Genomic DNA, 17786 nt, shown 5'->3' with positions numbered 1-17786 from the left:
TTTTAGGGCATTCAACAGTTTCTTAATTTTAGACCAATCAGCATTGAGGAAATTCCAGATTGGCATATCTTCTTCAGACATTTAATGGAATAATCTAAAAAAAAACTATGCATTTTTATAAGATAGCAATATTTACCACTTTTTACAATTACATCTCACAAATAAAGTATTCAGAGCAATGCTTGGTTTGATTCCAGTGGATGAAATCAAATTTTCTTTTTCAATTTTTGTATGATATATTGGTGAAATGATTGATGGCCTTTCAAAATGTGTTTGTTTTCAGTCTCTCAAATCATTAATTGATATGATTAATAGTTCATTGTGCTGCATTTCTTAGTGTTTCCTTCACTACTGACTGGATTTATCATCTTAATATTGAAGTGATATCCATCGGTACCATCCCCACAAGTGATTTTATATTGAAGTACATCATAGCATCGATGAGTTTCGGCAACATTTGTTAGTCAATTATTTCTCTGAAGAAGAACAATATCTCTATGTTAGAATTCATCTCTAATCATAACAATTGCGTCTATAGTTAGAGCTTTGCTCCTGCGCACATGTTCTCCAGCAGGCGTATTATCTGCATGAATGACAATCCTGTATGAATCGGATGTCAATTGCTATTTTGAGCAAATTTACTAAATTCTTTCTTTTGTGAAAAAAACTTTTGCAGATTCGAAATGATGGACCCTTTTATGCCAATAAAAATTCTGCAGTGTGCATTCAATTCATCACTCTGTCATAAAGGAAATGTATTTTTAAGAATTCATATTAACTATCTGGGAACAGAAGCAGAGATCTGGCTTTATGATAAATTTATCACTTTGAAATATGTCATGAATTGAGCTGTTTTTAGTGCGTTTCGATTCTGTTCCGAATGATGTCATTTGAAAGCAAGAGTTTTATTTCTTGGTATTAGATAAATAATGCTTTGATTTGATGGTATATCCCGCAAGCAAAATTCTTAAAAGCTTATCCCGCAAGCTTAATTCCCCAAATTGAAACAGTTTAATTTATCTGTTGGGGCAACACATTCCTCTTTTGTTCAATTAATTTTAGAACCTTACAATAAGGACATACTTTGTCCATATCTCTGATGTGAACATACCAGCTCAAACTATAATCTACAGCTGAGTTATATGGGAATGCAAAGCAGTTTGTAATCTCACGATTGCTGAGCATGAAGGCATGTTTGTCCCTGATTTGTTGTTTCTCGTTGACCTGTCATGTTCATTCTGTTGCGAACAAAACAGATTTAAAGCTGCAGAACACGATTGCCATGCTCACAATTGTACATTCCTAAAATTGGCTGCACTTCGTTCTGTTGTTTCCTTAGCATGTATTTTCAATATTCTTTGGCTTTTTCATTCGTTTCCTGTTATCCATTCTTTCTTGGTTTTATTTGGAAGTACTCGTCATATTGTTTCCACCCTGCAAGTCTAACAACCTAAGTTTTATTTTCTGAGAGACATTATTTTGATGAACTAAAGCAGATAAATTGTACTGAAAAAGAAGAAGAAAATTATAACAAAAACATATAATATTGCAAAACATTAAAAATGAAAAAACACGAATTAGAAAACAAAGAAAAGGTACTTATGAAATATTTCAATCTAGTGCAATGAGAAATAAAGTATTTTAATCTGATCGAACAAATTACTCTAAAGACTCTAATTTTGCAATTACTCTAATTTTGCAATATAATTTGAATTCAAATAAATTTAATAGACACAGCTCAATTGCACTGAAAAATAAAAAATAAAAGTTTTTAAAAGTGAACTGAAAAAAGAAATATATCAACTGTATTAATGAAATGGTAATGGTAAATGGCACAACCCAATTCCAACACAGTGTCATAGGAAATAATTAAATCAAAATAAAATAAATTTAAATTTTAAGATAATTCAATTTAAAAATGGAATAGTAAAATATTTAATATGATGTGTATTGTCTTTACATTCAATAGTTGATATTGTTTTCACAAAGGGGAAAAAAAGTATTTTTACATGTCACAGGCATAACATTTATAGGTTTGAATGAATGAACATGAAATTAGTTATATATATTGGTCAGTACTAATAGTGAATAAATATTACAGAATTAACTTTGATGACTTTATTTATTTATTTTACAGTCGCAAACAAACCTTGACAATGCTGAGTTATTTGTGAATTGCTTGGAAGCCATGGTTGAAACCTGTTTGCCTGTCGAAGATGGAGAATTGCATGATTTGTCCCAATATCCAAGCACACTTAGTGTATCATCTACTATGAATTTGTCTTCTTCAATGTCAAGTTTGACTCTTGGTTCCCCCACAGAAAAAGAACCTAACACAGAATACTGCTCACTAGTCAGTGATGGAGCTTCACGAATGAGACATGGATCTAGCACTCAGCTTTCCCGACAGCGCAGCCTAAAGTGTAAAAATTCCAAAAATGGAAAAAATTCTCATTAGTGAAATTTGAAGGAGCTTCAACTGGTAGGCAGTAATTATTAATCTTATTAAAATGACTCAAATTGTGTCATGTTTATATATAAAAATATGTATATTTTCATATGAATACTAAAAAACTATTATTAATTCAATTGTATTCACAGAAGCCAAAATTTTCAATAGGGCACTAATCTCTTTCCTGTTTATGGTTGAAATATCTAGTAACAAACTTTTAGTTTGTCACAATTTTTTTGTGAAAAATGAAAACAGTATATCAATTTTTGATTTTCTAATGACATGCTTTAATTCATAATAGTTTAAATGAATTAAGCTAGGGGGAGAAAATTTCAAGTTTTATTGAATAAAAACTTGAAAAATCAGAAGAATATTTATGAGTCTATAACTTATAGCTTTACTGACATATTTTGGTGTAATGCAAATCTACTTAATTACTACTTTGTCAAACAGCATTGCTGTTTTCGTATATGTTTCACAACATATGTTCAAATTTTAAATTGGTGTAACATGGAATATTTAAAATAATTTTGTAATAGATAATGTTATTGTCAATGTAAAAAAGCATGCAGTTAACTCGTGGTAATTATATATATTGATCTTATTATTCGTAAACCCTCTGTGCTTTTGTAGGTGGGTTTAATTCATGCAAATAGGGGTCAGAGGAAGGATGAAAGATGAGTAACAATGAAATAAACTTGAATTACTCATGGGCTAAATTAAAATAAAATAATAAGTCAAAAAGGACACGATACTTGCATACACATGAAAGAAATTTAAAAAGTATCTAATAGGGTAGGAATCAAAATCAAAAAATGATGAATTCCAGAAATGCACTCATCCTTCCGCATCTCGCTCCTTAGTGCGAGAGAATCATCTAAAAATGGTGATCAGTATCTCAAGATTCTGAAACAAACAGTATGCTTTATTAATTTTGGAATTTTCTTTTACACTTTGCATGTGCATGTATTTTGATGTGGGCTTACACATGGAGTGAACGTAAAACTGCTTAATACCTTCCTATATGTGATTTATACTCTAGTGACAGACGGCAAAAAAACAAACATAAAAGTATGTTTCTTGCATGCAATGCATTAATATAAAATGCAAATGTTTCTAAAATTAATTATTTTACATACTTCCTATTCTTTTTATATAAAAATAAATAAAATCTGTAAATTCTATTTTAGAGTAATAGTTTTAAAAAATCAAAACATAAAAATAATTTTCATTAGAGAATTAAAGTCCCAAAAAACATATAAAAAGATTTTTTAATGTCATATTGCATATTTAACATTTTCTGGATCATTAATTTTCAAATGTTGGTACTTATCATGAAAACTATAACTTTATAACATAGAATATATTGAAATTCCCATTAAAATTGTATTTGTTGATTAATTGGATGGTTTAGACTGGGACTTAGTTTCATAATTTGTTTAATAAGGACCACTTATCGAAAAAAAAATTCAAAGAATTTGTTTCAATATTCATTGCCTATACCTGCTTGATCTAATTATCACTATGAATAACTTTAAAGAAAAAAAATAATATTTGGTTGTTGCAACTTTAAAAATTCATTTGCACTCACTCATATTGTATAGATTATGGTTCATTTCATGTTCTATTTGTAAATAAGAGCATTTTTATTTTGCATGTATTAATGGGAGATTTTATTAATTCAACTATATCCTGAACTGGAAATTGTTTTGAATCTCTTTTATAATTTTTTTTTTCTTCTTTTGAAATGAACATAATGTGTTTTGTTTATATTGTGCTAAAGAACCACTCTAAAATTATCTAAATTTAAATACATCATGTATTTTTTTATAATGCTATATGCTTGAGATGCATAGGTTTACATTGTTTTAATAAAGATGCGATGAATAGAATTATGTAGATAAAGTCTAATTTATAGCAGTTATTGCATTCCAAAGGGGCAGAAATGACAAAAAAATATGCTCATCCATATAAATTTTGGAGGCTAGTCTTACTCAATCCCACCAATTAAGACTTTTGAGTTCAGGGTATGAATGCATTAAGAATACATTGTATAAAATGTATCACAAATTTACTTTATATTGGTAGCAGCTATGAGTCATATATTCAGTATTACTTTTACATGTAGGTGATGTACATAGTAATTCTTGTTTTTGTATTTCTGTTCCTTCACAAATGTATACGTTTAAATGTAAGAAAGATTAAAATATATATATATATATGCTGAGAAATTCTTAAATCATTTCTATCTCCATTTTTGTTACTATTATTTCATTTTTCCCTTTGTGTAACTTTTTTTTTTTTTTTTTCAAATGACGGTGATTAATATTTCATTTTGTGCTTGCATTGTAGTGTATGTATAGATTGTATATATTAAGATTAAATCATTTATAACTTCAGGACATCTTCACATTTTACTTTCTGCTGCAATAGGATTCATTAATTTTGCTAGGTTAAGAATTTTTCTTGTGTGATTCACTTGCATGTAGAGAACTATAAGCTTCTATTTTCATTTATGTATATTTTGAAGTATAGTGTTCATCTCCCTTCATGCTTTCTCTAAATGCTTAATAATTTTTCCATTTTTTTTAATATAAAAACATCAATTTTGCACAAAATCACAATGAATTATTCTCTTGCATAAAGCTTAGAATTTCCAATGTGTTTTTTTATTTATCTTGTTGTCAGATGTTTGTGTGATTTCAATATTATTTTGTGTTTTAATTTTCAATCTGTTATGGATATGGAATTACTTTTTATATATATGATATAAATTAAGCATAATAAGGACATTTTAGTATGATAGAAACTCAATTGCCCATTATTTTATTTTGCTTGAAACTAATTGCATTAAAGTTTAAAATATAAGAAATACAAAACTATAGATTTTAATGATTAAAAATTTGATATCATGAAGGTTTAAATATCTTTAAAAAGGAGGTGAAATTACTCATCCTATTCTTAGGGACATTTCTTTAAGGTTTTTCCATATTTATATAAAGAAACAGATTTGATTCTAATTTAATTCCTGGGAAATAAACATTGACATCTTATTCATCCAAAAAATATTTGTTTTCCAGTGTAAAATTTTAAGCAAATAATCACTAAAAGCTTTACTGTTTTTCACATATTCTTCTAATTTTTACCTTTTCTAAAGTGCAAAATACTACTTTACAAAACATGCTTTTTGTTTTGTAATTATTTTTTAAATTTAAATGGAATTAAAATATATTGCATATTTTCACATGTAAATATTTATATTTGTTTATAGATTTGTGGAGTGCATGTTGCTCCAAATGTTCTTTAAAAATATGTATATAGTGTCATACAAATCAGCATATAGACATATTAATGTATATTAAAGTAAACATGCATTTCATATTTTTGTATAAAGGAATTCCATGAGTTGTTTAACTTGTAATCCTTTTTTAGTCGTGATATTTGTAAGGGTTAAATTTCCTGAACTTCTACAAATATGTAAGTAATATGATTTCTACAGGAATTTAATCAAAACGTCTTCTAGTTTCAGTCAAATTCTGTAGTATTGCGCACAATAAATCTGCAATCTTACTGTGACAAAGCACATCTAAAACTAAAAAAATTACATTTTTTTAAATGTTGCTAAATATCTCTGTGGTGCTAATTTTAAATTAACATCTTTATGATTGTTATTTAGTGCATATTTATATGAGAATAATAATGTTAACTACTGAAAACTATATGTATATTCATGTTTAAATTTTTCCTTTAAAAGGTTCAGAGTAAATTAAAAAGTTCTTTTCATAATGAAGTCACATTAACTATGAGCTGTAGAAATTTTTATCAATTTTTAAAACATTATGGTACTTTGCGTAAATAATCTATGCTAATAGTAAGCAAGCAGTAAATCATGTAGCTGTATTTCTTTAAAAACTATTGTGACTAACTCGAACTTTCCAAATGAAACTGTGACATTTGTACTAAATCAAACATTTATGAGCTGTTTATTACATTTGATTGTATTTTATGATGAAAATGAATTATAATGAGGTTGATGTCTATAACTCTATTGAGCTTTATTATATCTAAAATAATATATCCAATTGCCTCAGTTATAAATAAAAAATTTTAAAAACTGTTATATTTTAAATTAGCTATATGCTTTTTCCACAGTACAAGCATTGTAGAATTTACTAGTTGCTTACATGAAGCAAGTTGTATTTTTATTTACTCTTATTTTAATGAGCTTATATAAGGAAATAGGTTAGCCCTTCTGTTGCATTACTTTTATCTGCACAATCTTCTCTTGTGATTCATACTTCTTATCTATGGTGTTAATATATTCTTTGTAGATTACCATTTTTGACCACTTTTGATGGCATGATCTCATATTGTTGTTTCCATTTCATAAAGTTGCTTCTTTTGTTTGTATAGTATTTTATGTATTGCATTTTTTTTGTTTATAATTTTACATTAGACATTAGCACAGCTGTATTGTTCTATTGATATTGTATTATATTTTTGAGTTTTTCATCATCAAATGTGAAAAAAATAAAGGATAAAAAAATCTAAATATATGTGAAATCACTTTATATTCTCTTCTGTTCACAGTACACAGCAGGTATGATTATTAAAATTAATTCTAAATATTTTTTAAATTATGTTAATTAAGAATTATGGACAAAAATTAAATTAGGACTCAGTATAATTGTGACTTTATATTCTTAATCATTTTGAGTTTCGTAATTTTTTCAAGCAGAAACTATAATGTAACTTTTAATTTTTAAAAAAATTAAGTCATGTTCATAAATGCAGATATTTGCAACATAAAACATTTATTTTAAATTTTCTTGTTTTCCCATAAAATATCAAAGATGTGTACATAAAACAGATATTTTGTAATACTCTTTTGAGAATAATTTCTTCATTGCATATACAACATATTTTAAACAGAAAATTATGATAAAGCAAAGTTAACTAAAAACTTTAAACTAAAAAGAACTTTTTGTTCTGATATTCAAAGTAGTGCAGGTGGTGAGGGTTTGGCTTGAAGACTGCTATTTAATAAGTAAAGTCTGGTAAATTATCCTCTTTAACAAAGGAAATACATTAGTTCAGAAATAAATTTGTCACCTACATATAATTAGATCTTTTTGTGGAGAGGATGTGTACATTATGATTTATTTGGCTATAATGGAGCATGGTCTTGGATAATATGCAAAACATTTGCATTACAGATCATTACTGAATTATCATACTCTGAATGGAAATATTTCTGGTGAATCTTGTATTTGCCTTCAAATTTATCAAATTAGTTTACAATTTTAATCATCGATTCTTCTGAACCAACATGCAGGATATTTGTGAACTGAAATTAATTAAATCTTAAATTGTTTTAAATTTTTGATGAAATTTGTTTAAGGAAAGTCTTTGTTTATGCATGTGAGCATAACTCAGAATTGTAGGTTTCAACACTAAAATTACACATCTAACGAAATTCGTCATATTAAATAGTTTCTTTACCTGTCTGTATGTGAATACAATAGCTACAAAACACAATAAGCTAATTAAATGAAATTTGTTATGTGGTCATACAATCAACATTATAGATCAATATCAATTTTTCGCCCTCATTTGATTTGAAGGTCAACAATGCATATTTGATGATCTTTATTATACTACAAAGTCAAACAAATTTTCTAGATTATGGAGGTAAAAACAAAGGCAAGGAGAGATGTTATTGTATACTATATAATAGTAAAATACTTTTCTTAAATATAAAATTCTATTGCACGGCTTTTCATTCTAACCATTCCACAACTGTGGATGTTATGCTTCTTTAAACACATTGAAAAAGAAATTGCATGTGTTCATAAATTTTTTAAAAATATTCCAAAAATATATTAAAAAGCAAACACATAATATATATATATATATATATATATATATATATATATATATATATAATTGCCTCTTTTTACTTTCTTGTATATGAAGTATAGAGAATGTTATTGTAATGATCAAAACATTCAAAATAGAGATTTTGATGGTTCTCCACCATCTTAAACATCTAAGAGTTCGAAAAACACATTTTTCACATTATGTCTGTCTGTCCGTCTGTGAAAAAAAAAAATAACCAAAACGCTTTGAGTTTGATGCAATTTGGTATATCATTTTTATTCCAAATTCATAAATTTCCATTAAATTTTAAACGAAATCTATTCAGAGGAAGTCCGAATATAAGAATACGATAACTACAAAATGAAGAGAGCTAGATGCATAAATTTTGGCACACAGTTTTAACATCTAAAATATAACGCAGTAACTTAAATATAAATGTGATTAAATATAAAATTTAATATGTGATTTTGTGATTACTATTGCATTCTGTGTCATATCTTAGTTTCAATCGGTTGGAACCCATTCATAGAAAACACAAATTCTATTTTCCAGTACATAGTGTTACATGTTAGAGATTAATCGCCCAGGATCACGTAATAATTCAATAAAAATGATAAATTCACGCCAAAGATCAATATTTCATAACTATTGTTCATCAATGTTATACATGGAATTCGCAACCTTACCCAATTGCAGAATTTTCTGCAAAGGGGGTGAGATAATATCTTTATTAGATCATATACGAGACGGTTTTAGGGAGACCACTCCCGCTATTCATATAAGCAATCAATTTCTCTGAGTGCAATACAATATTTTAAACATGTTCGATTGATTAGATTTCTTGAGTAATGCTTCCCCATACTCATTCAATTGAATAATAACCACAATGATTGCAGTGCAGAAATAAGGAGGCGACATTATAAGCAATTGAAACGAAAGGTTGCACGATTAGAATGATTTGAAGAAGGCACCTTGCATTCGATAAATTATCGGGAAGAACATTATGCTCATATTAACCAGTTTTTTTTTTTTTTATTGTAACAAATTTGCTGCTTTTAACTAAGATTCTCATTTATTGATGGAGGGGGAAATGCAAATTATCCTTTATCAGGTGAAAATAAATTCGAGCATGGTTTTTTTTTTTTAAAAGAAAGTAATCAGCAGGCTAGGCAGCATCACCAGGATTTCCTCCTTCCTTTCATGAGAATTTATTTGTTTCCCATTACTGCAGTTTAATACACCAAAAAGTCTTGTCATCTTATTATTGAACCAATATTACTCTATTCCCAGTCATATATTGATTTAAGAGAAATTATTTCAATCATCATTCCATTTCCTTTTTATGACATTTGCATTCAAAACTAGGGTTTTTCTGGATGCTATATATTCTTTACATCAATCGCTAGTTGTAACGTTGTGGGACTCAACTAAAAAAAAAGACCACTGCTCTATTCATTTCTTCGCCATTTAAGATGTTTCGAGTTAAAAATTTTTGATGCGAAAGCCATATCTGACTTTACAGCACCAAATATATAGTGCTAATAAAACTTCATTATGAATAATTCTATCATATAATTTGAAAAGATTTATGACAAAAAGAAAATACTAAAAATATTTGTTAATTGAAAACGAATATCAATTTTAAAGATATTATTACCAAAAATATCTTTACAATTTGAAAACAGAAGTCATAAAAAGGCAGTGTTCTCACGGTCCTTGGAAATTCTTGAAATTTATTTTGCTGTACTTGCGATCCCGGCAAAATATTTGCTTTTTTGGTAAGGTCCTTTAAAAATTACAACATAGATTTTTTTTTTTTTTTTGAGAATAGAAGGCGAGGTCTCCTTGAAACTTTCACATATATTCCCTAATAAAGGTATTATCCCCTCCCCACATCAAAACGATGGTCTTTAAATAAGGCCGCGTATATCACCAGTACTCAGATGTTTATTTTCATTCCCGCTCATAAGCGTTTTGTCTTATAGAACGTGAAACAAAAGCGCATTACGTATTTTAAAAACCATTTTTCGACCAATTGAAACCAAAATGCGATACAGCACTGAAATTTTAATGACTGTGTCATATACCAAATTTTAGTTATTCAAGTCTTCGTTTTTGAACTGACGTCGCATTTACATGCATAAAAATATACAGATGGGAACACGGTTAATCCTTAAACGGATTTAGTTAAAAATTTGATACATTTTAGGTTCTGAAACTGTGTACCAAATTGTGTTTATTCATCTTTAAATTTAGCAGTTATCGTGTTTGCTTGCAGATTTCCTCTAACTGGATTCTGTCCCAAGATTTGATAGAGATCTAAAATTTGGTTTTACAACCACAAACCAAATTTCAATAATCTAGCTTAAGGTACTTTCAAAGTATCGCCTTTGCAGACTATTCAGATATTATTCCAAAAATAATTTTTTAGGAACAAGCAGCTAGGTATAATACTATTCATTGCTATATAATTATAATACTATTCTATTCATTATAATACTATTCAATTCATTATAATACTATTCAAAATGTTTAAATACAAAATTGAAATTGTCTTTGAAGTGTATAGTGAGTTATTATTCGTATAGATACAAAAAAAAAAAAAAAAAAAAAAAAAAAATATTTTGATAAATATTCCCACACAACAAATTTGTTGAATAATTCTCCTGTGGATCCACAAAATTCTCGCATTTTATTTCATTCGGCATTACCTCATATGTTAATGATGTTTTATTAATATTTCTGGCTTATATTAATGTCTATAATTTAATGTTCAAAGACTTCATTTGCATAGATTGATTGAAGCATTCAATTTTTACAAATGAATTTACGCACTCGGTTTTGGGGAGAAAGAAAAGTTGAATCTAGATTTGCAGTTTAAATTTCATGAGTATTCATTCCACTATTGGAAATATTTCAGAAAGTTTTTATCAATCTCGATAGATGGTTCATCAATAAATGTGGATAGTTGTAGCCTGTATATTGAAAACATTTCACTTACAGATGACAAAATGACATCCACAACAACATTGCACTTATGTTTTATCTTGTGCATATTATTTATTCGCCAATAAAAAGAAAAGACTATCTAAAACCTTCAGAAATTTTTATAGAACCAGATGGTAAGAATATGCAGCTGTTGTTGAATGAACAATCAAAATATGGGATGACTGACTTTGCAATTATTTGAGTATCTCTTCCAGTGGATTATTTAGCGATTCTTCACAGAGAACTCTTTTAGAAAAATTCAGAGATGCATATGGAGAAACAGTAATTTGAATGTTGGAAAATGGTTTAAGTTTCATGATTTATCAGATTGTTTTTTAATAGTATTTTAAAACTTCCTCTCCATGGACAGAAGCCATCCTTCATATGCAATCTAAAAAAAATGACTTTCTCGCTTGATTCCTAGCAGATTAGGCACTTAGCTAACCCTTGAATTAATATGCTGAAACCAAATTGCTACATCTTCTAATAAATTGCTACATATGGCCAACGTGCGAAGTTTTGGGTTGTGTATGAAAAGCAAACAGGCATTGACAGCTTCTTATGAACAGTAACCTGGTTTCACATCAAAGATTAGAAGTAGAAAACAGATGACACATGAGAAAATAATCATAAAGAAACAAAAAGTCCTCAAGATTAAGATGCCTGTTTTAGCATCCACTTTCTATGAACAATACATTGATTTACTATTAAAAAAGCAAATTTTAGCTCTGTGAGCTAAGGAATCAAACATTATGAAATTGGTTTTGAACAGTTTCAATAGATATGCTGCATCAGTATCCATTAGCAAGATGTTGCAAAAAATAGCTAATAAACATACTTCATTCTCTTTTGCTTATGTCTGTTGCCAACAATCAAATCTTATGGAATCCTTAAATACATCGGCATATGTAAGTGTTACCACTATTGAATCTTTCAACCACTTTTGTGAGTTGCTAATTCTTTTGTGAGTTGTAACCATGTGGAGGGTACTATAACAGTTATCTTTTCCACCATTTTCTTTTCCTGCCTGATAAAATATAGTTAAGTAAATGGACTATCTAGCTGATAAGGTGGAGGAGGAGGTTATATATAACATAATCAGAACCTCCTAAGTAACCATTTTCCAAAGAAAGTTTGCTTACTAATAGTTTAGAGTCTTTAAAATTCTGCTGAGCAATCTGAATTAAAGTTACAACTAATGATTTAATAATATCTACACTATCATTAAAATTATAAGCATAGTCTTCTGCAGGTAATTAATCAAAGATAATCATATAGCATTCACATGAATAGTTTACAAATAGTTTACTCCCAAATATTACTAAGAATGTTAGGTTAATCTGATTTTACAGTATTAATTATCTAATATACAGGAAATATGTTACTTACTCATTGCACCAATCTACAATCAAAACATGAAATTAACAGTATAAATCTATTATAACAAAAGGAAACAATATTTGTAATGAAGCAAGAAATATGTATTGTACAAAAATACAATTTGGATGGTAAAATTCTATAGATATACATAATCAGACAAAATTAAAATTTCAACCAATCAAAGCAATAAAATTCAACTAATTTCAATCAAATCAGTTTTTTCAAAAATATGTATGCTAATAATAAATTCTGAGTACTCATGATGCAATTATTACTAACATACAACTGCATCAATTAGAAATTCTGAAAATATGAAATAATGAATTCCACTAATAAATAATACATTTGAAACAAACAATCCAAAAAATGACTATGAAATGATAATTATGTCACACAATAAAATATTAAGGAAAATTTAATTTACCTCAGGATCAGGGTAGCAATGAAATAAATGAGAGAGACACTAACTTTGAATGAATAGAAAAGATTTTAAAATATATATATATATATATATATATAAGGCTTTTTTTCTTTAAAAAAAAAAAAAAAAAAAAAAAAAAAAAAGAGCAAAACCATATTGACTCCAATTTAAAATTAAGTATGTCAATGATTTGCCATAACATTTATAATTATGAAATTGTGATTTTAAATCAGAATTGCAATTTTTATTTTTATAGGAGTACAAATTGCCACTTTATCTCGCATGAAAATATATTTAGAAATGATTTGGTTTTTAATAATTAACAGTCAAATTTCAGACTACTTTTTTTTTTTTTTTGAAAAATCTATCTGAAATCAAAACAACAGCAAATATTATTATCACAAAACAGTATCTATCTTATTATAAATAAGTAATGTTTTTAAAATAAATAACACACATATTAATTTCTGCTTAATTATAGCATTAGTCAACACAATGCTAAGAAAAAAATCTCGCTTATATTTATTTTTTGACAAACCAGCAACAGGAATATTAGAATATAATCAAATATTATTTCATGATATAATAATTTAAAATACATTATTTTAATATAACAAATTTAGTATTGTTTAATTAATGATAATTCAATTATAAAAATAAATATAACTATTTATAACATTTTGATGCCTCACATCTTTAGAGAGAGAATGATACATAGACACAAAAAATACACTACATTTATGAGAATAATACCTTAGTTTCCAAGTATGAAAATCCTAATCCTTATGGCATATACACAGGGATTAATCTGTGAACTCGACTACGACATATTGGACAGTATGTTGTATTTATCTGCTCTGAACAATGAAAACACAAACAAGCATGTCCACAATTTAAAACAATTATTTCTACATAATTGTCTAAGCATATAACACATTTCGGACGATTCTCATCTACTTGTGTTGTCCCTGAATTTTCATTCTGTCTTTTCAATTTTCTTGCTTCTCGAAATCTTCTCAAATCCCTTGCACGACATATTCTTCGCCATATTTCAGAGAAGCTTTTCTTAAAATAATATCCTAATACCACTATAGTTATAATTCCAAAAATAATTGTTGCTCCTTTGTAAAAACTTACACGGGAGCTAATTTTCTTATAAAGAGAATCATAAGTCAAAGGTGTTAAGAAGTATGTTAAATCATCATCTGGAGGAACCATTATCAAATTTCCATTTTCACTAGTTAGTTTTCCTATAGCTGTCAAAGATGTATCTTCAAGAAGCAAGTTTTCAGTGTCTTTAATACCAACAGTATGTTCCCGAGATAGAAATCCAATTATTGCTTCACCCAGAGATTCATCATATTTTCTATAGTCATTGTAAACTTCAGTTAAAACCAGTTCCTCAGCTGAAAAAGGTTCACTAATTTCCACAGATATTTTCTTCTGAAATAATTTTGATTTCCCCACTAGGCTAAAAGGCACACTGGCAATTTTACGATTAATATTGTTGTCAACTGGGCCCCTAAAATGCAAAAAATTAAGTGAAAATTTCTTATTAGCACTTTATATGAGTTTCAATGCACAATAATAATAAAAAGATCTTCCAGTTTGCATATACAGTTTATAATTTGAAATTAGAGAAGAAAAAAAAATACTTCTAAAAAATATATTAAACTAAGAAGACATGAAATCACATTTGGAAAGAAAATATTATAATATTTTTGTATCATAACTCATTATGATAGAATTGCAGTAGAGTTTTAAAGCTTAAAAATTAAAAGAATATACAATTTAAATGCATGAAATATTTTTGCTCCTTGTTTAAAAAGAAAATATAACAAATATAAAAAAGGAACATTTTGCAAAATAAGAACATTTATTACTACTATTTAATTGTAAACAAATATTTTATAAATATTGCAATCTAATAAAGTATTAAGTAAATTTATCTAGTTGTGGAGAGTGAAAATTTTAAAATTACAGCACTGCCATTAGATTATTATATATGCAACTGTTTTCAGTCTTGCAATTATGATAACTTTTATCTTAAAAAAGGGTTTTTAAAAGTTTAAAAAGAAATTTCTAAAATTTTGAATATTTTCTTATTTTAAGAATCTTTTCTTTAATTTTAGGTTTATAAGAATTGTTTCTGTGTTTGATAACAGATAAGATGGCACTTAACAAAATTTTAGTGATTCCTCAGCTTTTCCTATATGCTTTTTCATCTTTGAGAGGGGAGGAAGGGGGGAATTGACCACTCAAAAGATTTTTACTATTTATTGTATCAAGAATCTTTATTCATAATATTGTAAAATATTGATAGAATTTTAGAAATTTCTATCTAAAACTGTCTATTTTTTAAATCCTTTTTTGGATAAAAGTTTGGAAAATTATTTATTAAATAATTGCAAGGCTGGAAACAGTATATAGTACAGATTGTTAAACACAAACAGTCACAGATAAATAATCTAATGGCAGTTCTGTAATTTTAAAATTTTCATTCTCCATAATAGGATAAGTTTACTTATTCGACTGTTTTGTCTGAAAAAGCATCCTAGAATCAAACATAATTACATCATACTTTGAATTTGCTTCATAATTATAAATTTCATACAAGCTAAAATCAATAAAAATTACCCTTAACAGGGGAAGTGCGTTCTGTGAGACCCCTAGCGATGGATTTTCTATTACCCCTATTCTATTTTTAGCTCAATTGAATGGATTGACCCTGTAGCTTCCTGTTTAGTGACCTTCAATACACATGCACTTTTTCAACTGATTTCAGCAGATGCTTTTTAAAATAATTCAGTTATTTTTTCAAGTGTGGTCTCTAAGACCGCATCTCCCTGTTAGTGTCCCAGTGATGAACAAGGCTTAGCAGATGGCGCTAAAACTTGGAGCTCGAAATATCATCCAGTTTACTGATCCTATAACGAAGCAGTGCTCCAGACACTTTTAAATGAAGCAGAAAATGATTTCAGTGATAAGGATAATTGTACAGAAGAGTTTTTCGATGAAAGTTTGCTTTGAACTGATTTTGATATGTATGTTCAAACATAATCAATTTTTCTAGTGATAATGTATTTTGAAAAATTTATAAAATATATTAAATACCAAGAGATATATATACAGAATTTATAGGTTGATTTTTATACTAGTTCTTAACCTGTATGCTTAAAATGCCCTAGAAAACCGTGCTATGAAAGTCACACAAGCTGATAAAAAAAAGGCCAATTTTACCCATTGTCATTTTTTTTTTTCATATAATTGTTGAATTTTACATTATATTGTCTTATATATACCTTCATATACTGTAAAAATCAATATGATTTAAAAAGTAATATGCTTTTTCAAGAATATTATTTATTGTAACATGTAATTTGAGAAGAAAATGTATGTTCCACGGCATTTACTTTTTTCAATGACAATATATTTTGAAAAATTTCTAAAACATAGCTATATATCAAGAAAAATCTGCAAAATACATTGGCAGTTTTTCATACTAATACATTCATTAGAAAATTTAATTTGAGTCTAAATGAAATGCAGTCTCATAGACTGCACCTCCCCAGTTAAGTCCTAAAATTTCACCTCCCCAGTTAAGGGTTAAATGGAAATTTTAATTTCTACATTATTTAATTAATTACACAGCATAAAAAAAAACAGTTTTAAAAACCTTAACATAATTCTTTCATACAATGTGAGGAAAATGAAAAAGAATAAACTTACCAAACACGTAAACCTGGAATCCAACGTACTTTAAATTCATTAGTTATTTTTTCTTGCAAAACACCTCGAAGAAATGGAGAATGCTCACTTCGTAAGGGTGTTGAAAGTGCTTTCACTTTACCGGAAATGACAGCATAAGGAATTGTACCACCACTATCTTCTAATTTCTTTCGTAATTCACTATTCATCTCTATTTGTTTTGCTTCCTGTGAAAATTTGAATTTTTTAATGGCAAGCAGCATTTTAATATTAAATATTTATTTATTAATATGATTACTTTAAAAATTACTTATGACAACCATCTGATCATTTAAAAAGAGAAAGAAAAACGGATTGTAATTCATTTAGAAGCGCTAAAAAAAAATTCAAAAGCAAATTTTTGATAAAATAGTTGAAAATAACAAGATTATCAAAAATAAATTCATGTAGAAAAAGTTCCAAACAAATCTGAGTCAGCATAACATAGAAAACATATTTAGTACTACGATTATATAAACTTTAAAACTTGATCATTATAAGTATAAATAAAACATGAAAAAATTATAATACCGGTTGAATATATTTTATACGAACCTTAAGGGCTTTTAAACAGTTAGATCCCTCTTTGTAAACGCTATAAAAAATACTGAAACAACAAAGATCTAATCCTATAAGAGCACAGGCTTCTAAAATCTTTTCCAAATCCATACTCAAACTTCAAACTCTTATAAACACACTTAAATATAAATTAAATTACCAAAACAAATGAAAAAAATTGCTTCCATGGAGAAACAACAATGACGTTGCCAACAGTACCTCGAAACTTGCATACCTAATATCAAAAAGTGCAAAAATAAGTTTTCTGCAGGGTTTTTTTTTTTTTTTTTTTTCACAAAATGTCCACACCCAAGATCTACTTTCTAAAGTACTTTTTTTTTTCAAAAAATTGCTAATCTG

At 27.5% G+C, this 17786-nt stretch overlaps 2 protein-coding genes across 4 annotated transcripts in view; one reads left to right on the top strand and one right to left on the bottom strand.

Annotated features, from left to right (window-relative positions):
• LOC129971220 (neurofibromin-like) overlaps nt 1-6936 on the top strand; it is a 109179-nt gene extending 102243 nt beyond the window's left edge. For all 3 annotated transcript variants that reach the window (XM_056084805.1, XM_056084806.1, XM_056084804.1), the window contains one exon: nt 2138-6936. In XM_056084805.1, the coding sequence (XP_055940780.1) occupies nt 2138-2458 (321 nt within the window). In that variant the 3' untranslated portion in view covers nt 2459-6936. The remainder of the gene's footprint in view (nt 1-2137) is intronic.
• A 6641-nt stretch (nt 6937-13577) lies between these two features.
• Nucleotides 13578-17629, bottom strand: LOC129972257 (mitochondrial ubiquitin ligase activator of NFKB 1-like). The gene is made up of 3 exons (XM_056086322.1): nt 17424-17629; nt 16851-17056; nt 13578-14643 (listed from the first exon to the last, which is right to left on the bottom strand). Exons 1-3 carry the CDS (start codon nt 17535-17537, stop codon nt 13905-13907), a joined length of 1059 nt encoding a protein of 352 aa, XP_055942297.1. The 5' UTR covers nt 17538-17629; the 3' UTR covers nt 13578-13904.
• Nucleotides 17630-17786: the final 157 nt, after the last annotated feature.

This window comes from Argiope bruennichi, chromosome 6 (assembly GCF_947563725.1).
Source record: "Argiope bruennichi chromosome 6, qqArgBrue1.1, whole genome shotgun sequence".
Lineage (NCBI taxonomy): Eukaryota > Metazoa > Arthropoda > Arachnida > Araneae > Araneidae > Argiope > Argiope bruennichi.
This window is presented reverse-complemented; position numbering and strand designations above follow the sequence as displayed.